We start from the raw sequence: 25130 nt of genomic DNA, 5'->3' as shown, positions 1-25130 counted from the left end.
TTCCCACCTAGGGAACTTTAATGCAAGAGAGGAAAAAGTGCATTTTAACTATTCTGCATTTTGTAAAATGCATAGCTGAAATTGGGGGAAGGGGCCCTTGTGTTCCAGGGCCCAGCCTGCTCCTGCAATTGCCATCTGTTTTCACTGTTTTTAATTCAGAATTTTCGCTTGTAACCTGCCCTGGGACCTGCTAGTGAAGAGTGAGCCATACTTATTAATGTTAATCATAATTAACAACAGTAAGAATGAGGAAATAGGGGCAACGGAGACCGATAGGCTCCGTGTTTACTTAGAAACAAGGTCCACAGAGTTCATCAGTAGACTCCAAAGTTAAAATGTGCAGAGGATCACATCCTTAAAATGTCTTTACGGTAAGCTATTTCTTACAAATGTTCAAGAAGAGAGCAGCAATCAGCCTATCGGAAGGACGGATCTGCTTAATCCTAGCCAAGAGGTGGTTCTTCCAGTAATTCTCCCTGGCATCACATTATAAAATTCACTCTTCCAAATTTCAGAGATAGCGAGTGAAAAATGCTCTATAAATTATAGCTCTTTTAAAATAATAGGAGGCAGTTTTTCCCACCTCTTCACATACTGAAGAAGGGTTATTTCGGGGGTGGGGGGAGAAGTGTTGCGAGGCTTTGGGACTCCCCCTGCCCACCCAAAGACACCATGCTGGGCTCTTGTCCCATGGTAGGGAACATGGAATTTGGGGTTGTAGTTCCTGCATTTGACAACGGGGAGGCTAGATGGGGGGGGCTGATCTTTTTGGCCTGAGGTCTGCATTCATCTTTGGGTCCAACTCTGCAGGAGCGGGGGGGGGGGCACAAAAACACAGGCCAAACTGACGTTTCTTTCTTCTCAGTTTCAAGGGAGAAGGCTCGATAGGCCTTCTGCGTCACTAGGCTGATGCTTCAGTGACTTAACTTGTTCCAGACTGTACTTGGGGTGCTTCCTTTCTGGCACACCTTAAATCTGGCACACATATGATGGCGGGGGGGGGGGGGAGGCACACTCTAGGGCAGCCTGTTATCTCCCCCCAGATGTCCTCAGACCACAATTCCCATCAGCCCCAGCCAGCAGGTACTGCCCGCCCCTGAAAACATACACACAGCTATTCCCCCCCCCCAAGAGCCAGTGGTGGCGGTGGTGTTGTGGTTAAAGAGTGTCAGACCAGGACCTGGGAGACGAGGGTTCAAATCCTCCACTCAGCCACTCAGCTCACTGCCTCTCAGCCGAACCTCCCCCACAGGGTTGTTGTGGGGATTAAATGAGGAAGGGGAGAACCATGTATGCCATCTTGATGAGCTCCTTGGAGGAAAAGGTGGAGTATAAACACAATACAGTGGTACCTCAGGTTAAGTACTTAATTCGTTCTGGAGGTCCGTTCTTAACCTGAAACTGTTCTTAACCGGAAGCACCACTTTAGCTAATGGGGCCTCCTGCTGCTGCCACACCACCAGAGCCCGATTTCTGTTCTTATCCTGAAGCAAAGTTCTTAACCTGAAGCACTATTTCTGGGTTAGCGGAGTCTGTAACCTGAAGCGTATGTAACCTGAAGCGTCTGTAACCTGAGGTACCACTGTAATAATAAAGAACACGATTTAGGGAAGAGTGCAGATAATTCTCAGCCGCCGGGCTTCGAAAACGGGAGAGTTGTTTCAGGCCAAAAAAGCATGGGGCACAGCAGTTGGTGGGGGTGTCCCCTCTCACAGCCAGCAGTCAACGGAAGCAGGGGATGGGGGACAGGGAAGCAAAACACACAGTCACCATTTTTAAAAGCTGTTTTAATTTCTCAGGCACTCGTGATGTTCCTTGGTGCTCCATGAGGTCTCAAGCCCCACTCCCCAGGGCCTACAAATAGCTCAGGAGTCAAAAGTGGCCCTCCAGGCCCCAATCTAACCCTCAAGGTTATCCCTAAGCCCTGCTCCAACGTTTCATTTCTTGGCTGGGATGCATTCCTGAACTCTGGTGATGTCTGGAGGATGGAGAAGACCAGCTGTGGGAGCATCTCACATTTCACATAGCCAGCAGGGAGCTCACTTGCTCCACCCAATCCCTGCTCACCTGCCTCCTCCGCTCTGCCCCTCCCCCTGGCAGGTTGGGTTTTCACGCTGCAGCAGCTTCCTTATAGCAACCACTGGGAGTTACGCATTACAAGCGTTTTCTCCTAAGGAATGGAGTAAGAGCCTGCTGAGTCAGGCCGAGGAGGGCCCACCTGGTCCAGCATCCTGTTCTCACAGTGGCCAGCCAGGTGCCTCCACCGGGAAACCCACAAACAGGGCATGAGTACAAGAGCAATTCTCCCCTCCTGTGGTTTCCAGCAACTGGTATTCAGAAGCATTGCTGCCTCCCAGGAGGCAGGGTAATGGCGCTCATGGCTTGTAGCAGCCTCCTCCTCCTCTATGAATTTGTCCAATTCCCTTTTAAAGCCATCCAAGCTGGTGGTCATCACTGCCTCCTGTGGAAGGGAGTTCCACAGTTTAACTGTGTGCTGCGTGAAGGACCTTGCCCTCAATCTTCCAACATCCAGCTGCTGTGGATGCCCATGACTTCCAAGGGAGGGATAAAAACTTTTCTCTATCTGCTTTATTCCCCCCTACACTGCTGCTACGTGTGGGAAGACCGTGCGGCAGCAGAGACAGCAACCACTAGGGAAAACTCCTGCTTCTTTCCCTCTCAGGTCCCCCCCTTTGTCCTGCTTCCTCTTCCCTCAAAGCACCTGTGGGAGCTCTCCGTACCTGGCCAACTCCAGGGATCTCTGACCATTAGGCAGCGCTGCCGGCTGGAGTCCCAACTCCAGCACGATCCTGTGCCAAGTGGCCAGAGCTGGGGAGCGAGGGCCACATGGATGAAAAGCCGTCTCTTTGGGGGTCCTTGTGCCAAAGGGTCCTTGTGCCAACCTGCTTTTATTGTCGCACAGAAAAGAGTTCATGACAGGAAGTGAAACCCACACAATCATGGCGGGTTGTGATTCTGCGTCCTACAAGCCCCAGCCAAGCCAGGGAGGTGCAAACTCACCTCTTGCCATGTTGTTGTTGTTTAGTCGTGTCTTACTCTTCGTGACCCCATGGACCAGAGCACGCCAGGCACTCCTGTCTTCCACTGCCTCCCGCAGTTTGGTCAGGCTCATGCTGGTAACATAGAGAACACTGTCCAACCATCTCGTCCTCTGTCGTCCCCTTCTCCTTGTGCCCTCCATCTTTCCCAACATCAGGGTCTTTTCCAGGGAGTCTTCTCTTCTCATGATGTGACCAAAGTATTGGAGCCTCAACTTCACGATCTGTCCTTCCAACCTCTTGCCATACCACAGCTCAAAGGGTGAAGCTCATGGCCCCACTTGGAGGATAAGGGAGAACCCGGGGAGGAGGGAAAGCAGGAGTCGGGGGCACAAGTACAGTCAGATCTTGGTTGTTGAATGCCCTGGAACTTGGATATTTTGGCTCCCGAATGCTGCAAACCCGGAAAGTGGTTGTTCCGGTTTGCATACATTCTTTGGGAACCCGAATGTCCGGCAGGGCTTCCGAGTGGCTGCAGGAGCTTCCTGCAGCCAGTCAGAAGCTGTGATTTGGTTTCTGAACGTTTTGGAAGTTGAATGGACCTCTGAATGGATTCTGTTCGACTTCCGAGAGACGACTGTATTGCTTTGTGAGGAGGAGATGGGGATGGAGGTATCCCCCAAGGGCTCCACAGACATCTGTCTCTTGCCTCAGCTTCTGATGATTGAGGGTCCCCAGAAGCCACACCCAGAGGACACCGAAGAAAGGTCACGTTCAAGGTAGTGGAGTGGGGAGTTTGGAGCTGAAGGCTTCTCCTGCAAGAGCTTCTCCCCCCCCCCTTGGCTCCGCAAAGCACCACCCCTCCCTCAGCCCCAGCCAGGGGGTGGGGTGGAGAAAGAGCTTGCTTACCTCACAGGCTTCCCCACATCATGAGGTCCCGAGTTCAGATCTGGCTCTGCTGTCGGGGGATCCGTCAGCTGACAGCAGGACAAAGAGGGGCCTAAAACAAACGAGTGGGACCAGGCAGCAAGGGGACTATTTTCTTTACACCTCGGAGGCTCCGTCCTTCTGCTTACCTTTCAGAGAGACAAAACCAACCCTTTTGGGCAGAGCAAATGGGAACCCAAGGACAGGAAGGCTGTGTCTGAGCCTGGCTGTCTCTCCTAACCCAGATAACCCCAGCTGTCTCTCCGCAGAAAGAACCAGACCGGGCACCCCAGCCCAGGGGCAGATCACGCCCGTACCCTCCTCTTGAGTGGTCTTTCCGCCTGGGGGGAGGAAGGCGAGGGGAAAGCATCTTACGGTAGTACCCTAACCCAGACAACCCCCCCTTCCCAGGCCCCTCGCTCACCCCTGCCCAAACACCCCATTCCTTCCCAGTGCCTACGCTACGAGTGCAAGAGGCCGAAGGTTCGCTTGCAGGAGTTTCGCCTTCTTCTCGGCTGGCTGGTGGCGCTGAGTCGCTTCGGGTCAGCTCTGCCTGCCCGAGGTCGCCTTCCAGAAGCAGCTGTCCACAGAAAGTCAATGGAGGGAGAAAAAACAGGGTTAACAAACCGCAAGATGCCCAGCCTAGGCTGCGTTAGTCAGTCCCACAGACGGGAGCCAGAATTTGCTGCGGATTTGGCAATGGTTCCCTAACTCTCCGGGCGAGACGGATGGACGGACGGATGGAGTTAGTGGTGGCAAAGAGGGAGGCAAAGAGAGGACCACTCTTGGGGGAAAGCAGAGGGAGGGAAGGCAGGAAGTAAACTTGGGGGGCGGGGCAGGGGGGATGCGGTAAAGATCAGCAAGAATGGGCAATTCCCTCCCGCCCCATGCAGAAAGTGGGGTGGAGGAAATCGAAGGCAGAGGCGAAGTCGGGCAGCGGCGGGGATTGGGGTGGGTGTAATTTCACGACGAGACGCGAGAGGTTCTGTAAAAGCCATTTAATGATCGACATTTAAAAAAAGAAGGGAAAAAAGCAAACGAGTTGCCACGACAGGAACAAGCTCCATTAACCGATTGTACAAAGGCAACAAACAGAACAGAACAGAACGGTACCCAGGAATACAGCAGAAGCAAAAGGAGGCCTCTCTCCCTGGCTCAGGAGCCCGGCAGAGACCTGGGCGACACGGGGGTCAGAGGTTCGGCAGGCAGCAACACCACGGGGCAAGCAAAGAATTAGCCGGCAGAGAGTTCGGAGGTTGGCAAACGCCCGCTGCTCCGGGCACGAGGAGAGTTCAAAAAAGCGGGCACGTTTCTACGAGCAAAACCGTCTTCGGCTCACGGCGGGTTCGAAAGGCGGGGGTTGGCGAGGCAGGCGGCGGGTCTTCGAAGCAGGTTTTTTTTTTTAACAAAAAGGTAACGACCGGATCAAAAAAAAAAAAAGGAAAGAGGGTGAAGGAAGAAAAAGGCGAGAGGGCAGGAAGGACGGAGGGTAGGGGGTAAAAAAAATGCAGCATCACCAACCTTGGAAGGAAGCTGGAGTAAAAAGTCAGCGTGTGATCAGCAAAGGGCCTCACAGACACTGCGGTGGCGATGCCTGCAAAGAGATCTACACAATTCAGGTGCATGCATGCGCGTGTGTGTGTCTATATATACACAGACGTAATAAGTGTGAATCACATATACACAGAGGTTTGCATCCTATGTAATGTATTTTGCACAGGCAAACAAAGAGACATGGGGGGTGGGCACAATCTCGGACCCCGTGCACACACACACACACACACCAGCCGGCCAACCAGCCTGCCAGCTAGCTGAGAGCCCACCTTGCTGGACTGATCCCACAACCTCCCAAGCTTTCCCCTCCCTCTAACATCTGGAGGGCAACAGCTTGGCAAAGCCTGCCTTAAACAGCAGCTGCCGGCCAGGACAGACAATACTGGGCTCGTGTCAACTGTGGCCCCCCCAGGCCTTGATCTGGCCCTCAATATCTTCCCCAGGCCCTGCCCCTCATTGAACCCTCCGCAAATTCTTTCATCCCTGGCTAGAAGGTGTCCCTGCATACCCTTGATTGCCGGGAGAAGGCAGGGTGCGGAAATCAAATGCCCACATGCAGGGGAACGCACTGTAATAATAATATAAACTTATTATTTATACCCCGCCCATCTGGCTGGGTTTCCGCAGCACTGTAGAGCTGAAGCCACAGAGGTGGGGTGTTTCTGAGGCAATCTCTTCTCCTGCCCACGACCCCCTGCTCCCTCCCACCCCGCCGCCACCCCCCACCCCAAGCAACCAAGTACCTCCAGACACTTACTGCCGGAAAAGGCACACCGTGCTCAGAAGGTCTGCGCATACTGGGCGGCGTATGCGCTGGCGTACCTCTCGTAGTACTCCGCCACGTTGTAGGCGGTTCCTATGCTGTACTGGGAGTATGTGGCAGCAGCGGCAGCAGCGGCTGCGTACCCTGGCTGGCTGTAGGCCGGGTTGTAGGTCTGGTTGGCGGTGGCGGCGGCGGCAGCCGCGGCAGCCGCAGCAGCTGCAGCCGCGTAGGGGTCAGCGTACTGGGCCACGACGGCGGTGGAGGCAGCTGTCCGCCTGCCCACGGGGCTCCTTTCCCTATAGGCGGCAGGGGGAGGAGGCAAGGCCCGGTCGTAGGCGGCCCGGGCCCGGTCGTAGAGCTCGTACGAGTAGCGGTCGCAGTACTCCCTGTCGTACCACGCCCGGGGGCAGTAGGGGGTGTAGGCCGGGGGCGGGGGTGGCAGCCGCCCCCTGGAGAAGTAGTAGCTTGGGGACGGGGGAGGCGGGGTGGGCACCGCTGCTGCTGCTGCTGCCGCCGCCCCCTTAGCAGCCCGCAGGGAGCTGTTGCTCTTGGAAAGGGTGACGAAGATTTTCTGGTCCTCCAAAGGGGTGTCGTTGAGGTTCAAGATGGCGTCCATGGCCTCCCTCTCCTTGGCCATGTGGACGAAGGCGTAGTTCTTGACAATGTCGCACTCCACCACTTTGCCGAACCTCTCAAAGAGCTGGCGGATCTGGGAGGTGGTGGCCTTGGCGGAGACGTTCCCCACGTAAATCTTGGTGGCGTTTCGGATCTTGGAGGTGGCGTATTCCACCGTCAGGTGGGCCCCGTAGAACTCGCTCTTGTGCAGGGCGCTGATGGCCTGGTGGGCCTCATCCTCCTTCTCCATGTGCACAAAGGCAAAGTTCTTGAGGATGTCGCACTCGTTCACCTGCCCGTACTGCTCAAAGAGCTTCCTCAGCTCCTCGGCCGTCACCACGGGAGACAGGCCCCCCACAAAGATCTTCACCATGGCGGGTGAATTGCGCTGAGGGCAAGAAGGAGGGAAAGGGGTCAGAGCAGAAGGGAAAGGCGCTCCCTTCTCCCTCTCTCATGCAGAGGCATCCATTTCCCACCCTTCCCAACAGGCGTCCAACAAATAAACAACCTGAAGGCAGCCCTGTTCAGGGAGAATTTTAATGGTTGATGTTTTACTGTGTTTTTAATATTTTGTTGGAAGCTGCCCCGAGTGGCTGGGGCAACCCAGTCAGATGGGTGACATATAAATACTATCATCATCATCATCATCATCATCTCCACATCTGCAGATACCTGGTTTTTCCTCCAAGCTCAACACCAGCCTTGCCCAACCTGGTGCCCTCCAGATGTTTTGGGCTACAACTCCCCCTCCAGATGTTCAGCCCTACTGAGCACATCTAGATGGCAGCATGCTGGAAGAAGCTGGTCAACACTGGCAGGCAGCGGCTCATCAGGGTTTCAGACATTTCTAGCCCTACCTGGAGATGCTGGTGGGGAGTCAACCTGATGCCTTCTACATGCCAAGCAGGGGCACTGCCCACTGACTTACAGCCCCCTTCCAACTTACTGGCTGGGTTATTGAGATCGTCATTGTTTCATAGCACATTTTGCATTGTTTAGAGTTGTTACATCTTGTTTTTCTTCTATTGTTATTTTAACTCTTTGAATTCCTTACATTACTTTTTTTTCTTACTGCTAATTTTATTGTTTTACCTTTTTGTAAATTGCTTTGAAGTGCCTTTTTTTTTAAAAAAAAACCAATCAAGTAGTGTATACATTTTATGAAATAAATAAACTGTTCTACTTGTTCAAAAGATTTATTCAACTGATAAGGATATTGAATGTTGGTAGTTGTAGAGGTTAGATTGTACAGGGGTCAGCAAACTTTTTTAGCAGGGGGCCGGTCCACTGTCCCTCAGACCTTGTGGGGGGGCCGGACTATATTGGGGGGGGGAATGAACAAATTCCTATGCCCCACAAATAACCCACAGATGCATTTTAAATAAAAGCACACATTCTACTCATGTAAAAACATGCTGATTCCTGGACCGTCCACGGGCCGGATTTAGCAGGCGATTGGGCCAGATCCGGCCCCCGGGCCTGAGTTTGCCTACCCATGGCACTAGGACCTGGGAGTCCAGGATCAAATCTCTGCTCAGCCATCAAACTCACTGGGTGACCTTGGGGCCAGTCACTGCCTCTCTCATCCCAACCTACCTCACAGGGTTGCTGTGAGTATAGGATGGGGAGGAGGGGACTCATGCATGCCACCTTTAGCTTCTTTGAGCAAATACAGTACAATAGTAGCAATAATAATAAAAATTTGCATTGTTCTGCTAATCTCTGCTAAACAGATATATTCAACAGAGATTGACTATTTTGATCTTGGCCACCGGTTCATGAGATATTTTGCAATGTTCTATATCTAGTTCTTCCAAGAGATCTACCCTAAACTGCTAGGACCACAATCTGGTGGAGAAGCACATGGGGGGAGTTCAGTGAGCGTCTCCCCAAGGTGCCCCCTAATTCCTCCCCCTGCCCCTGAGAAGCCCACTCTCCCCCACCCTCCAGCACCCCACAAGGTTTGCAGAGTCGGTGGAACCCAGGCAGATCCCTCCCACCTTCTGAACAGCAGAGCGGAGATGGTGGGGAAAGACCCCGCCCCCCAATGTCACCCTCCAGATGTGCTGCTGGCCTCCAATGCCCTACAGCCCCAACCGGGGTGCAAAGATGTTGGTGATGGGAGCCGCATCTGGATGGACCACAACGTCCTCAATCCTCGCCTTGCCGCCTGGATGCAAGGCTCCTGCTTCTCCTCGACGGGGTGGGGTAGGTTGTCCCTGGGTTCTCGGGTCCTTCTCTGGAGGGGAAGGGCACAAGAAGGCGACCCCCACCCACCCCACCCGGCACGTGGCTCCATCCCAGCAGCGGACCTGGGGGGTAGGGGCGGGAAAGGCAGTTTAGGGAACCGTGCAAGGCGTGCGGTTTTGCACGGGGGGGAGGGACTCTGGTGCGCCCCCTCCACCAACACCCCCCACCTCACTTACCTGCCGGTCTCCGGGATGCTCTGCAAGGCCAGATGGCCTCCCCGCCGGGCTGGGATGGAGCGGCCTAGGAGGACTGCGCCATGTTGGGCTGCTGCTCCATCACGTGGCTGGTGTGGGTGGGGGGGACACACACAGACACAGAACGAGCGATCCGCCCCCGAAGCTATTATTTGGGGAGGGGGCGCGGCTGCTCCTCCCTAACGCAGGCTTTGCACGTGGGAACGCGCCCAGGCTTTGCACGAAGGGCGCACCAAGGTCCTGCAAACGGCAAGGCGAGGCTGCTCTCTGCAGCTGCTGGGGGAGGGAGCCCGGCGCTGTGAGCGGGGGCGAGGTAGTGATGCGTAGTGGTTAGAGCGCTGACCTACTAGGACCTGGCAGACGCGGGTTCAAATCCCCACTCAGCCCTGGGTGCGATTTTGGGGGCCGGTCATTGCTTCTCCGCTTAACCTACCTTACAGGGTTGTTGTGGGGTGAATTAAATCAGGAGGGGGAGAACCCTGCGCACCACACCCGGAGCTCCTTGGAGGAAAAAAGGTGGGCTAGAAATGGGATTAATAAGGTGCTTTTCCTCCCTGAATATGGCCTGCTCCCACTGTTGTTGTGACCTATACTCCTAAAGTGCATTCACACGTTTAAGGCCACCTTTGATTTGATGGCTAGCTTTTGCTCTGAAGGCCGCTCAAGCAAAGACCACCACACAGGACCCTTTTGTGCAAGCAAGGGGTGTGAGCGGGAGTCAGGCCCTGGGGTAGACTACTGCGGTGCATTGTTTGCAGGACTGCCCTTGAAGGTGGCCCCCAAAATCGCAGCTAGGACGGGCTACAGCTTCCAGGGTACTAACTGGGTCCGGTCACTTGGAGTATGTCTCAATGCCTGCTCCTAAGAACCTAAGAAGAGCCTGTGGGATCAGGCCCATGGCCCACCTAGGCCAGCATCCTGTTCTCACAGTGGCCAACCAGGTGCCCATTTTGTGAAACCGGGTCTCCATAAAAGGCGGATCTACACGGATCCTCATGGATCCTCCACTTTTTAAAAAATAATTCCAACAAATGCAGTGTCAAATCACACCTAGAAGGCACGCCTACAAACTGGACTATAAAAAACGTGGATCCAACACTTTGCCGCGCTGCAGCACCACAAAAACATGGATCCAAGGCACGGATCCTCATGAATTCATATGATTTTTATATTGAAACAAAATGAAAACACCATGCTACTGTAGACCACATCTTAATCTGTAGGAGGAACCAAAGAAATCACGCATCCACTGTTTCGTGGTGCCGCAATGGCGCAAAAACATGGTTAAAAAACACGGATCCTCATGAATCCTAATGATTTTTGCATTGGGCCAACCCAAACTCACCGTCAAATCACACATCATTCCCAGGGGCACAGCCTGCACCACAGAAATCACAGGTCCATGGCTTCCTGGCCATACCGTGGCCCAAAAACGTGGTTTTCAAGCACGGATCCTCATGGATCCTCACACTTTTTGCATTGGGCAAACCCAAAGTCACTGTCAAATCACACATCATAGCCAGGGGCACAGCCTACACCACAGAAAACTCGGATCCACTCCTGCCTGGCCATACTGTGGCCCAAAAACGTGGTTCCGAAGGACAGATCCTAATGGATCCTCATGATTTTTGCACTATATCAGCCCAAAGTCACCATCAGATCAAACATCATGTCCAGGGGCACAGCATCCACCACAAAAATCACGGATCCATGGTTATCTGGCCACTCTGTGGCCCAAAAACGTGGTTTTCAAGCATGGATCCTCATGGATCCTCACACTTTTTGCATTGGGACAACCCAAACTCACTGTCAAATCACACATCATGTCCAGGGGCACAGCATCCACCACAAAAATCACGGATCCACGGTTATCTGGCCACTCCGTGGCCCAAAAACGTGGTTTTCAAGCATGGATCCTCATGGATCCTCACGCTTTTTGCACTAGATCAGCGCAAAGTCACTGTCAAATCACACATGATTTCCAGGGGCACAGCTTACACCACAAAAAACTCGGATCCACGGCTTCCTGGCCACTCCATGGCCCAAAAACGTGGTTTTCAAGCACGGATCCTCATGGATCCTCACACTTTTTGCATTGGGACAACCCAAACTCACTGTCAAATCACACATCATGTCCAGGGGCACAGCATCCACCACAAAAAACTGAGATCCACGGTTATCTGGCAACAGCATGGCCCAAAAACGTGGTTTTGAAGCACGGATCCTCATGGATCCTCACGCTTTTTGCATTGGGCCAACCCAAACTCACCCTCAAATCACACATCATTCCCAGGGGCACAGCCCGCACCACAAAAATCACGGATCCACGGTTATCTGGCCACTCCGTGGCCCAAAAACGTGGTTTTCAAGCACGGATCCTCATGGATCCTCACGCTTTTTGCATTGGGACAACCCAAACTCACTGTCAAATCACACATCATGTCCAGGGGAACAGCATCCACCACAAAAATCACGGATCCACGGTTATCTGGCCACTCTGTGGCCCAAAAACGTGGTTTTCAAGCACGGATCCTCATGGATCCTCACGATTTTTGCATTGGGCCAACCCAAACTCACCGTCAAATCACACATGATTTCCAGGGGCACGGCCTGCACCACAAAAATCACGGATCCACGGCTTCCTGGCCACTCCGTGGCCCAAAAACGTGGTTTTCAAGCACGGATCCACATGGATCCTCACGCTTTTTGCATTGGGCCAACCCAAACTCACCATCAAATCACCCATCATTCCCAGGGGCACAGCATCCACCACAAAAATCACGGATCCACGGCTTCCTGGCCATACCGTGGCCCAAAAACGTGGTTTTGAAGCACGGATCCTCATGGATCCTCATGCTTTTGCATTGGGCCAACACAAACTCAATGTCAAATCACATATCATAGCCACGGGCACAGCCTGCACCACAAAAATCACGGATCCACGGCTTCCTGGCCACTCCATGGCCCAAAAACGTGGTTTTCAAGCACGGATCCTCATGGATCCTCACGCTTTTTGCATTGGGCCAACCCAAACTCACTGTCAAATCACACATCGTGTCCAGGGGCACAGCCTGCACCACAAAAATCACGGATCCACGGCTTCCTGGCCACTCCATGGCCCAATAACGTGGTTTTCAAGCACGGATCCTCATGGATCCTCACGCTTTTTGCACTATATCAGTCCAGAGTCACCGTCAAATCACACATGATTTGCAGGGGCACAGCTTGCACCACAAAAATCACGGATCCATGGCTTCCTGGCCATACCTTGGCCCAAAAACGTGGTTTTCAAGCACGGATCCTCATGGATCCTCACGCTTTTGCATTGGGCCAACACAAACTCAATATCAAATCACATATCATAGCCACGGGCACAGCCTGCACCACAAAAAACTCGGATCCACGCCTGCCTGGCCATACCGTGGCCCAAAAACGTGGCTTTGAAGCATGGATCCTCATGATTTTTGCACAAGACCAGCCCAAAGTCATCATCAGATCAAAGAACATGGCCAGGGGCACAGCCTGCACCACAAAAATCACGGATCCATGGCTTCCTGGTCATACCGTGGCCCAAAAACGTGGTTTTGAAGCATGGATCCTCATGATTTTTGCACAAGATCAGCCCAAAGTCATCATCAGATCAAACAACATGGCCAGGGGCACAGCCTGCACCACAAAAATCACGGATCCACGGCTTCCTGGTCATACCGTGGCCCAAAAACGTGGTTTTCAAGCACGGATCCTCGTGGATCCTCACGCTTTTTGCACTAGATCAGCCCAAATTCACCGTCAAATCACACATCATGGCCAGGGGCACAGCCCGGACCACAACAACTGACATCCACGGCTTCCTGGCCACTCCGTGGCCCAAAAACGTGGTTTTCAAGCACGGATCCTCATGGATCCTCACGCTTTTTGCATTGGGCCAACCCAAACTCACTGTCAAATCACACATCATGTCCAGGGGCACAGCCTGCACCACAAAAATCACGGATCCACGGCTTCCTGGTCATACCGTGGCCCAAAAACGTGGTTTTCAAGCACGGATCCTCATGGATCCTCACGCTTTTTGCACTAGATCAGCCCAAATTCACCGTCAAATCACACATCATGGCCAGGGGCACAGCCTGCACCACAAAAAACTCGGATCCACGGCTTCCTGGCAACTCCATAGCCCAAAAACATGGTTTTGAAGCACGCATCCTCATGGATCCTCATGCTTTTGGAGCATCTCCACGCCCATTGTTCTGCCCAGACACTGATGTCCAGCACCAAGGGCCTTTTGGTGGTTCCCTCACTGTGAGAAGCAAAGCGACAAGGAACCAGGCAGAGGGCCTTCTTGGTAGTGGCGCCTGCCCTGTGGAATGTCCTCCCATTAGATGTCAAAGAGATAAACAACTACCTGACATTTAGAAGACATCTGACGGCAGCCCTGTTTAGGGACGTTTTTAATGTGTGACTTTTTAATGTATTTTTATTTCATTTATTTTTGGGAAGCCACCCAGAGTGGCTGGGGAAACCCAGCCAGATGGGCAGGGTACAAATATATTAGTAGTAGTAGTAGTAGTACTTTGTAGGATTTGATAATCTTTATAGGTCTTTTAAATTTCTAATCTATCTATATATCTATCCCCTCCCCCTTTTCCCTTTCTGTACTTCCCTATCCTTATAAAATTGAATATATATATATCTTTTTAAAATTTACGGCTCCACAGTTTTCTTGGTCGCCCCATATTCATTACCCGACCACCTATGCTGCTCATGGCCAGATCACTTTGGGGCACTGCCATGCTGTAAAAAGATTCTCATGAAGCACAGATCCCCATGGATCCTTAGGTTTTTTATGTTTGGTCACCCTGAAATCACTATCAAATCACACATGATGTATATGACCACAGAATGAACCACAAAAACCACAGAGCACAGCCAAGGAGCAAACACTATATTAAATACTTTAATCCTCATGGATTGGCATGATTGTTAAATGGACTCCACCAAATTATATTGTAAGATCACACCAATGTCCATGGAATGACCGAAATACAAACACTATCTGAAATGGTTCTGCATTAGCAAGAACATTGAATTAAAATGACATTCATATTCATAGCTTCCACTGTGTAGAACAGCACCTGGAAATTTTTGACGCTGCTAAACCTCAAGAATATCCAAGGCAGAGATTGTGATGATCTTACCTGTGAATGTCAAAACCAATATCAAACCAACTAGATGGAGACCACCAAAGTAACCATGAAAAACAATCACCTGTCTTGTGTCAATTCAGCTACAAATGGTTCTGGGACAAAAGTTGGTTGCTTTGCGGGGGTGGTAATTATAAATGGAGGTTTAACTGCAAGTTTTCTTGCCAACAGATTTTGTCAGTGCAAGCTTTGAAATAGGGGGTTTCCAACGTGGTGCCCATGGGCATCATGGTGCCTGCTGACAGCTTTCCTGGAGTCCACCACATGTTTTTAGAAAAAGAACAGGATTAGTGGTGAATTGTGCCCAGCATGACTTCAGATTGTTCATAGTACATTTGATTGACTGCAGGGACATATGAAGGGGCAGCGGGGTGATGGTGCCCCGGGGTGCCATGCTGGGGGGAGAGTGACAGTACGGTCGCTGTACCGGCTGCCGCTTGTGCGGCGTCCATGTGGGCTGCCGCTCTTGCGGCAACTGTACAGGCAGCCCCTCTCGCAGCGACCGTATGGGCCATATGGGCAGCTGCTCTCGCGGTGACTGTACAGGCTGCTGCTCGCGTAGCGTCCATACAGGCAGCCCCTCTCACGGCGGTCGTACAGGCTGTATGGGCAGCCGCTCTCCTGGCGACCATACGGGCTGCCACGCGCACAGCGGCCATACGGGCTGCAACGCGCACAGCGGCCATACGGGCTGCCATGCATGCACAGTCCGTACAGGACATTGTGTGCGCACCCATCAGCCAGGACTTGTTACCATATTATAGCTGCCACAAAATCTATCAGCATGCCACCAGAACCAGGGAAGCCTTGCCAGTTGCAGCTCACACAGTTGAAGTGAAATAAAAGACAGAAGAGTAGATCGGGAAGAAAGTTCCCCAGGCTGCAGGAAAAGATAACAGTAGCTCCAGCAGCTGACTCAGTGCAGGCTGCTGAGGGGTTTGACTCCTTAAGATCACCAACTGACTATGAGACACCTGGAAAGCACTCAGCCTCAGATGACCTCCACTCCAAAAAGTGGGAAAGAGGATTTAACAGTGACCAATATTGATTCTTTTGATAGCAGCCCCATATTCTCAACACAAAGTGAGAAGTGTTTGGACAAATCACTGATTTGTACATCAGTTTCCCCATGGCACAACTGTACCTTCCCCACACTAAGTCTACAAACCATGGGACTTGTGGGTTCAGTTGGCAACATCCGTGTGTATGACTATGACATAACCACACTGAAAGGATCAAACTGGATAAATGATTGCATAATAGATGCCTTTCTTTCCTCCAGGGTGATCATGGCCAAAGAGCTAGGTCATGATGGAACAATTTTCCCACTTACCATACTTGCCACTTCATGCAGATACGTCAAAGATTGCCAGTGTAAGCTCTGAAGAACTGTTTGAGATTTGGAGTGCTAAAGAAAGATGTTTTGATTATTCCAGTAAATGACAGAGAAGTCCACTGGATACTGATAGTAATCATTTTTAAAAGGAAGACCATGTTCTATCTAGATTCCAAACATGGATTGAACCACTCTGTGATTGATGCAATAACATCCAATTACAGTTCATACAAAAGGATATGGCTGCCATTAGACCCTGGATTGCAAAAGAAATAATACAGTACTGTGGGGAAACCTTTTTTTTAAAAAAGTAATATTTATTAATAATTACAAAATTACAAAAAAAAGAAAATAGAGAACAACTACAGTACATGAAAAGAGAAAAAAAGAGAGAAAAACGCAAAAACATAAAAACCAATACAACAATACGGCAAAAAAGGAAATAAAACAAAAAACACAAATCCCGGGTTACATATCTCCAACTTCCATTTGCTTGTTTCATTGACCTCCTCACACCTCCCTTTTTGTATTCTAGTTTAGTTAATTATTTCAGCAAATTCTTTCCATCTTTCTCAATTTTTGTTAAATAATTTATCTTAGCAATTTAACCTATTATTTAACTCAACAGATCCTTTCCATCTTTCCCCATATTCTGTTATTCAAATTACCTTAATTTATTTAACCTTGTCTTACCATAAAATGCCTTAAGGCTTAAAACTTAATGCTCAGTTATCCATAACTCCTGATATATTCTGCTAGAGTCATATAGTTTCCTTCCAACATTTTCCCTAATATTCATTCATTTTAGGCTAATTCCCCCAATAAAAAGTTTTCTTTATAAATTTTCTTCCAATCTTCATCCAGCGTCTCTTCTTCCTGGTCCTGGGTCGTGTCAGTCCTTACTGTCCATTCCATCTAGTCCATCAACCTGGAAGTCTTATGTCCGAGGCTCTTAAGTCTCTTCCATGCCCCTTCTGCAAATCTTCTTCTTTTTGTTTATACTTGCCCTTTTCCTTGTCGATTGTTGGTCTCTTTCTTAATTTCTTCCCTTTCTCATTGGGGAGCAGATCTCTGGGGGATTCAAATCCAAAATTGTCTCCATCTCCCTTCATCAAAGCCGCCCATTCCCCACAGTTCCACTCTCCACAGTCACCAGTGTACTCCAAAAGATATTTAAAAGCATATTTCAAAGTCTCTCCAAAGTTAAGAACCTCCTCAGCTCCAGACTCCCCCTGGCCCACTCCAACTTCAATCTTCAATGACAGCGGTTTATGCTCCTGTAGGGCCTCGGGTCTCTCCATTTGTAATGTTTGAGATGCGGCCACATCCTCCTCCATTATCTTCTGCACATGCCCAGTCAATACAGGTTCATAGGTTGGTCCTTGAATGGTTTCTGTCTCAATATTCCCTGCTTGTCCACAGTTATTAACCACAACAGTCACCAAGTCCATTTTCTCATTCATCAAATCCATCTTTTCATGCATCTGTTCCAGCAAGGCATTTGTCTTGCATAAAGCAAGCACCCAAACTTCCTTCCTGCTCATACTTAATCAAGGTCAAACAAGTCTGGTCCCACGATCTTAATCTGACAGTTGTTGAGTCCTCAAGTAGACTGTAGCAACAATTTAACAGGCTCCCTCTAGAGGAAGCAATTTCTATTTGTATCCATTTCTTTAAGGCAAGTCCAGCAAAGGAAAATTACATTCATTTTTCAGATATTTTGTTTCATTAGAATGCAAAAGGCAACATTGGAATCAGTTTATTTCTCTTCTTTAGTTATCTGTCAAAATATTCCATTCACAGTCAATGAACCTCTCCGATTATTTCTGTCTCTGACACCCCTTTCCTGTGGGAAAACCTATTTCGAAAGACAAGACAAATATTTTCAAGTGGAAATTGATGCTGTTCCTCCCAAAGAGACAAATCTTGAACGAGAGTTACATTACTGTGTCTCGATCATGCCCAGAGGGATGGAAGGATACACTAACCTATTGCTCAGATATTTTACCTTCCTTGTTCGAAGGCTGCTGGTCACTATGTTTCTTGAAGGAAGGGTGCAGGAGGCCCAGTGGTGACCTAACTATGGTTTACTGTGAAGGAAACTGCAAGGACTGGTACCACTGCTTTCGCATAGCCATTGATTCAAAAGATCTTCCAGAGGTTTTCGTGTGTCCAGACTGTCAATCCACTGTGGCCAAATAGATTTTGAAACTGCGAACTGTCATATTCCACAGGTTGGTATAATACAGCAAAATCCAAACATATAGTTTTCATCATCATGGCAGGGATGGTCCTTTTCCATAGAATTCTTATTTATGGAGTTAGTTTTTATATCCTGCTTTTCTCTACTTGAAGAAGTCTCAAAGTGGCTAAAAATCTCCTTTCCCTTCCACCCGCACAACAGACACCTTGTGAGGTAGGTGGGGCTGAGAGAGTTCAGAGAGAAGTGACTGGCCCAAGGTCACCCAGCAGCTGTGGAGGAGCAGGGAAGCGAACCCAGCTCACCAGATTAGAGTCCACCCCTCTTAACCACTACACCACAGAAACGTATCTCTTAAAACTCTGGAGCAAGCTGTTCAGTTCAGCCTCGTAGTGATACTGATTTGTGGAGGGAAGGTTGGTGATGAGCAAGATCTGTTCCCATTTCCCAACACAGAGACCATAGAGCAGTTTCTTTTGGGGGCTGATCCTGCAGAGTGTTTCTGTTCAGAATTTCTGTGGCAGAAATTGGCTAAGTGCCTTTATAAACATTCAGCTTCTCACATCGAACCCCATCATGAATCTTTCAGGTGTAGCTGTTGGAGGTGGAGGGCAGAGAAGGTGCTAGTCCTTACCTCCCTCCTCCCAGCCCCATGATCCGTTGCCCAATGGGCTGAATTTCAGGGCTTTTGCATGTAAAGGGCAAGCTTGTTCTTTACTTGTTTAGATCTTTAAACTTGGGAACAGATATTTGGCTCCATGACCACAATGACCAAAAGGGTCAGCTTCTAGAGGACTGTAAAGATCATGATTGTACTTCCCCTACCCTCAGCCCTAACTCCGTTGAGTATTTTTTGTTATGAGACTGAGTGTTTGGGGCTGATGCCGTAGCATTCTTGTCTGGGGGCTTGATGGAAAAACAGAAAAGTGACCCTCACCTAACTCTCCAATGCCCTTCAACAAGAATGCTGTAGGAAATATTGCTAAGCCCAAAGGGAGGCAATAATTTGCTTCAGCTCACCTTGTTAATGGCAGAGCAAAAGCTATGAGTGTGTCATTCTCAATCAGTCTACTTTCAGGACTGATTTTTGAACCCTCTTATATCAGGCCACATGGTCACTGGAGGTGGCCCCATCATGCAAACATGACTATCCACACAGGGACCATCTATTTTTGTTTTTTTCTGATACTGGATTTTAAGTTACAGATACATCTTTTAAAACAGCTGTCAGTATATCACACTGTATTCCACTTGCCTTCCAAAGGAACATGTGGCTCTCCCCACATAGCGGGTTAGGTTGAGACTGCTGATCCAAAGTGATCAGTAATTTTTACGGTAATTACAATCCTGCTTTCCCTTGTACCAGCTTACCTTGACTTTGGTAAGGCCTTTGAAAAGGTCCCCCATGATATTATTGCAAAACAACTAGTAAAATGTGGGCCAGACAAAGCTACTGTTAGGTGGATTTGTAATTGGTTGACGGGCTGAACCCAAAGATTGCTCATCAGTGGCTCACCTTCATCCTGGAAAAAAATGACTATTGGGGTTCCACAAGGTTCTGTCCTGGGCCTGGTGCTATTCAATATTTTTATAAATGATTTGGATGATGGAATAGAAGGCGTGCTAATCAAATTTGCAAATGACTGCAAACTGGGAGGAGTTGCTAATACACCAGAGGACAGGGTCAGAATTCAAAATGACCTGAATAGCCTAGAGAGCTGGGCCAAAACCAACAATATGGAGTTCAATAGGGAGAAATGTAAGGTACTACACCTGGATAGAAAAAATGAAATGCACAGGTGGGGGACACTTGGCTTGACAACAGTACCAGTGAAAGGGATCTGGGAGTCTTAGTCGACCACAAGCTGAATATGAGTCAACAGTGTGATGTGGCAGCTAAGAACGCCAATGCAATTCTGGGCTGCATCAATAGGAGTATAGTGTCTAGATCAAGTGAAGGAATGCTACCACACTATTCTGGTTGGTCAGACCACACCTGAAATACTGTGTCCAGTTGAAGAAGGATATTGTCAAGCTGGAACATGTCCAGAGGAGGGTGACCAAAATGTAAAAGGTCTGGAATCCAAGCCCTATGAGGAGAGAATTAGGGAGCTGGATTTGTTTAATCTAGAGAAGAGAAGATTAAGGAGTGACATGATAGCCATGTTTAAATATTTGAAGGGATGTCATGTTGAAGAGGGAGCAAGCTTGTTTTCTGCTGTTCTAGAGACTAGGATGCAGAATAATGGATTCAAACTATGGGAAAAGAGATTCCACCTGGGCGCGGTAATCCAGTCAGGGAAAAAGGGAGGCATACTATGTTTAGGGCACTGTTTCCAGCCCCTTCCCCTTTTCGGGGTGAGCATAGTGGATCCTAAAAGGGGCTGCTCAGTCATGGATACAGCTGCTGAGCTGCTAAACTGCCTCATTCCTTGAGTCAGAACGACTGAACGCCCATGTGTCGGTTCATGACTAGGGGCTTCACATTCCTGCCCCCGTAGCCATTTAGTGATCGCCATGGGGGGAGGGTTTGGGGGGGTTGGGTTGGGTTTTTGGAAGATGCCTGTGCGTGAATTTGTTTTATGTGTGTAGATCAGTGCACACTGACCAACGCACAGTCTTCGCAGTAGGGCTCTGTTCTGATGGCATGAGTAGTCACGACGAACTGGTGGATCCTATCTGCTGCAGCCTTCATCTGCCTTCACAGCCGTTGTAACACACTGCTTGTTATCACCCGTCTGTTCTGCCGTTGAGGACTTCAAAAACCTCAAAAAAGGCTACCACACCGCGTGCTATGAGTTGCTCCTCGAAGTCAAGTCGCAACTGTATTAACGGTGTTAAGAAAAAGGAAACAAACTTGCAAGACGTTTCCGTCTTGCGAAGCAAGCCCATAGGGAAAATTGTCTTGCGAAGCAGCTCAAAAAACCAAAAACCCTTTCGTCTTCCGAGTTTTCCATCTTGCGAGGCATTCGTCTTGCGAGGTACCACTGTATGCAGGTGACTACTGCATGGATCACCATGGCTAGGTTGGAAAGGGACAGGTACGGTACCGATTGCCTAACCTGACATAGATTCAAAAATTCCAGTTTGGCTACATTTGTGACCAATGCCTCCATAGAGACAGAAGCATCCAGGATCACACAGGGACTCCTGATGGCAGCTACAGGTGACTATTGCGCCCCATGAAGAGCTGGGAGCTGGCAAACCAAACTGAAATTATTCTGGCCCAGCCATTGGACGCCCATCTTTAAAGGATAGAGATTCAGCCGACTACGTTTCCTCCATGCCAGCACACCCACCTAAAAATTGGCCAATATACCCAGGGTAGCATCTGGCCAGGGCCATGAAGCAGTAGATCCATGATGTTTGTGGTCAGATCTGTGGTTATGTACAAGATATGTGAATAAAGGGTGAATTTGGGGTTCCCCAATGCAAAAAGTGTGATGATCCATGAGGATCCGTGCTTCAAAACCATGTTTTTGAGCCATGGAGTGGCCAGGAAGCCATGGATCCGTGTTTTTTGTGGTGGATGTTGTGCCCCTGGCCATGATGTTTGATCTGATGGTGACTTTGGGCTGATCTAGTGCAAAAATAATGAGGATCCATGAGGATCCATGCTTCAAAACCACGTTTTTGGGCCATGCCGTTGCCAGGTGACCGTGGATCTGAGTTTTCTGTGGTGCAGGCTGTGCCCCTGGACATGATGTGTGATTTGACAGAGGGTTTGGGTTGGCCCAAAGCAAAAAGCATGAGGATCCAAGAGCATCCGTGCTTCAAAACCACGTTTTTGGGCCACGGTGTGGCCAGGAAGCCGTGGATCCGTGATTTTTGTGGTGGATGTTGTGCCCCTGGCCATGATGTTTGATCTGATGGCGACTTTGGGCTGATCTAGTGCAAAAAGCATGAGGATCCATGAGGATCCGTGCTTCGAAACCATGTTTTTGGTCCATGGCGTTGCCAGATAACCGTGGATCCGAGTTTTTTGTTGTGTAGGCTGTGCCCCTGGATATGATGTGTGATTTGACAGTGGGTTTGGGTTGGCCCAATGGAAAAAGCGTGAGGATCCATGAGGATCCGTGTTTCGAAACCATGTTTTTGGGCCATGGTGTGGCCAGGAAGCCGTGGATCTCAGTTTTTTGTAGTGCAGGCTGTGCCCCTGGCCATGATGTGTGATTTGACGGTGAATTTGGGCTGATCTAGTGCAAAAAGCGTGAGGATCCGTGCTTCAAAACCACGTTTTTGGTCCATGGTGTTGCCAGGAAGCGATGGATCTGAGTTTTCTGTGGTGCAGGCTGTGCCCCTGGACATGTTGTGTGATTTGACAGCGAGTTTCGGTTGGCCCAATACGAAAAGTGTGAGGATCCATGAGGATCCATGCTTCAAAACCACGTTTTTGGGCCATGGAGTGGCCAGGAAGCCGTGGATCCGTGATTTTTGTGGTGCAAGCTGTGCCCCTGCAAATCATGTGTGATTTGACGGTGACTTTGGGCTGATATAGTGCAAAAAGCGTGAGGATCCATGAGGATCCGTGCTTGAAAACCACGTTTTTGGGCCATGCCGTTGCCAGGTGACCGTGGATCTGAGTTTTCTGTGGTGCAGGCTGTGCCCCTGGACATGATGTGTGACATGACAGTGAGTTTAGGGTAGCTCAATGCAAAAAGCGTGAGGATCCATGAGGATCCGTGCTTCAAAACCACGTTTTCGGGCCATGGATTTACCAGGAAGTCGTGGGTCCATGATTTTTGTGGTGCAGGCTGTGCTCCTGGCTATGATGTGTGATTTGACAGTGTGTTTGGGGTGGCCCAATGCAAAAAGCATGAAGATCCATGAGGATCCGTGGTCCGGAACCACGTTTTTGGGCCACGGTATGGCCAGGCAGGCGTGGATCCGAGTTTTTTGTGGTGTAGGCTGTGCCCCTGGCTATGATATGTGATTTGACAGAGGGTTTGGGTTGGCCCAATGGAAAAAGCGTGAGGATCCATGAGGATCCGTGCTTCAAAACCACGTTTATGGGCCACGGTATGGCCAGGAAGCCACGGATCCGTGATTTTTGTGGTGGATGCTGTGCCCCTGGCCATGATGATTGATCTGATGGTGACTTTGGGCTGGTCTTGTGCAAAAATCATGAGGATCCATGAGGATCCGTGGTTCGGAACCACATTTTTGGGCCACGGTATGGCCAGGAAGCCGTGATTTTTGTGGTGGATGCTGTGCCCATGGCCATGATGTTTGATCTGATGATGACTTTGGACTGATCTTGTGCAAAAATCATGAGGATCCATGAGGATCCATGCTTCGGTACCACGTTTTTGAGCCACGGTATGGCCCGGCAGGCGTGGATCCGAGTTTTTTGTGGTGTAGGCTATGCCCCTGGCTATGATATGTGATTTGACAGTGGGTTTGGGTTGGCCCAATGCAAAAAGCGTGAGGATCCATGAGGATCCGTGCTTGAAAACCACGTTTTTGGACCATGCCACTGCCAGATAACCGTGGATCTCAGTTTTTTGTGGTGGATGCTGTGCCCCTGGACATGATGTGTGATTTGACGGTGAGTTTTGGTTGGCCCAATGCAAAAAGCGTGAGGATCCATGAGGATCCGTGCTTGAAAACCACGTTTTTGGCCATGGAGTGGCCAGGAAGCCGTGGATCCGAGTTTTTTGTGGTGCAGGCTGTGCCCCTGGGAATGATGTGTGATTTGACGGTGAGTTTGGGTTGGCCCAATGCAAAAAGCGTGAGGATCCATGAGGATCCGTGCTTGAAAACCACGTTTTTGGGCCATGGAAAGGCCAGGAAGCCGTGGATCCATGATTTTTGTGGTGGATGCTGTGCCCCTGGGAATGATGTGTGATTTGACAGTGAGTTTGGGTTGGCCCAATGCAAAAAGCGTGAGGATCCATGAGGATCCGTGCTTGAAAACCACGTTTTTGGGCCATGCCACTGCCAGATAACCGTGGATCTCAGTTTTTTGTGGTGGATGCTGTGCCCCTGGACATGATATGTGATTTGACGGTGAGTTTTGGTTGGCCCAATGCAAAAAGCGTGAGGATCCATGAGGATCCGTGCTTGAAAACCACGTTTTTGGCCATGGAGTGGCCAGGAAGCCGTGGATCCGAGTTTTTTGTGGTGCAGGCTGTGCCCCTGGGAATGATGTGTGATTTGACGGTGAGTTTGGGTTGGCCCAATGCAAAAAGCGTGAGGATCCATGAGGATCCGTGCTTGAAAACCACGTTTTTGGGCCATGGAAAGGCCAGGAAGCCGTGGATCCATAATTTTTGTGGTGGATGCTGTGCCCCTGGGAATGATGTGTGATTTGACAGTGAGTTTGGGTTGGCCCAATGCAAAAAGCGTGAGGATCCATGAGGATCCGTGCTTGAAAACCACGTTTTTGGGCCATGCCACTGCCAGATAACCGTGGATCTCAGTTTTTTGTGGTGGATGCTGTGCCCCTGGACATGATGTGTGATTTGACGGTGAGTTTGGGTTGGCCCAATGCAAAAAGCATGAGGATCCATGAGGATCCGTGCTTGAAAACCACGTTTTTGGGCCATGGAGTGGCCAGGAAGCCGTGGCTCCGAGTTTTTTGTGGTGGATGCTGTGCCCCTGGGAATGATGTGTAATTTGACGGTGAGTTTGGGTTGGCCCAATGCAAAAAGCGTGAGGATCCATGAGGATCCGTGCTTGAAAACCACGTTTTTGGGCCATGGAGTGTCCAGGAAGCCGTGGATCTGAGTTTTTTGTGGTGTAAGCTGTGCCCCTGGCCATGATGTGTGATTTGACAGTGAGTTTGGGTTGGCCCAATGCAAAAAGCGTGAGGATCCATGAGGATCCGTGCTTGAAAACCACGTTTTTGGGCCATGGAGTGGCCAAGAAGCCGTGGATCCGTGTTTTTTGTGGTGCAGGCTGTGCCTCCGGACATCATGTGTGATTTGACGGTGAGTTTGGGTTGGCCCAATGCAAAAAGCGTGAGGATCCATGAGGATCCATGCTTGAAAACCACGTTTTTGGGCCACAGAGTGGCCAGATAACCGTGGATCTGTGATTTTTGTGGTGGATGCTGTTCCCCTGGACATGATGTGTGATTTGACAGTGAG

General features: G+C 49.9%; 1 protein-coding gene across 10 annotated transcripts; it reads right to left on the bottom strand.

Moving 5' to 3' along the window:
* Nucleotides 1–1769: 1769 nt before the first annotated feature.
* LOC128403531 (RNA-binding protein 4-like) lies at nt 1770–9558 on the bottom strand. 10 transcript variants are annotated; one of them, XR_008327967.1, is made up of 6 exons: nt 9285–9558; nt 6303–7246; nt 5448–5532; nt 3909–4506; nt 3297–3716; nt 1770–3021 (listed from the first exon to the last, which is right to left on the bottom strand). XR_008327967.1 is itself a non-coding variant. In XM_053368362.1 (3 exons), the coding sequence occupies exons 2-3, from the start codon at nt 7229–7231 to the stop codon at nt 5484–5486; spliced, it is 978 nt and encodes a 325-aa protein (XP_053224337.1). In that variant the 5' UTR covers nt 7232–7246; nt 9285–9558; the 3' UTR covers nt 4910–5483. The 10 variants fall into 10 exon arrangements, 5 of the variants coding, with proteins under 5 accessions (XP_053224337.1, XP_053224341.1, XP_053224339.1 ...); XR_008327966.1 differs by having other exon boundaries at nt 3297–4137; nt 4302–4506; XR_008327965.1 differs by having other exon boundaries at nt 3297–4506.
* Between the last annotated feature and the right edge of the window lie 15572 nt (nt 9559–25130).

This window comes from Podarcis raffonei, chromosome 16, assembly GCF_027172205.1.
Source record: "Podarcis raffonei isolate rPodRaf1 chromosome 16, rPodRaf1.pri, whole genome shotgun sequence".
Taxonomy (NCBI): Eukaryota; Metazoa; Chordata; class Lepidosauria; order Squamata; family Lacertidae; genus Podarcis; species Podarcis raffonei.
This window is presented reverse-complemented; position numbering and strand designations above follow the sequence as displayed.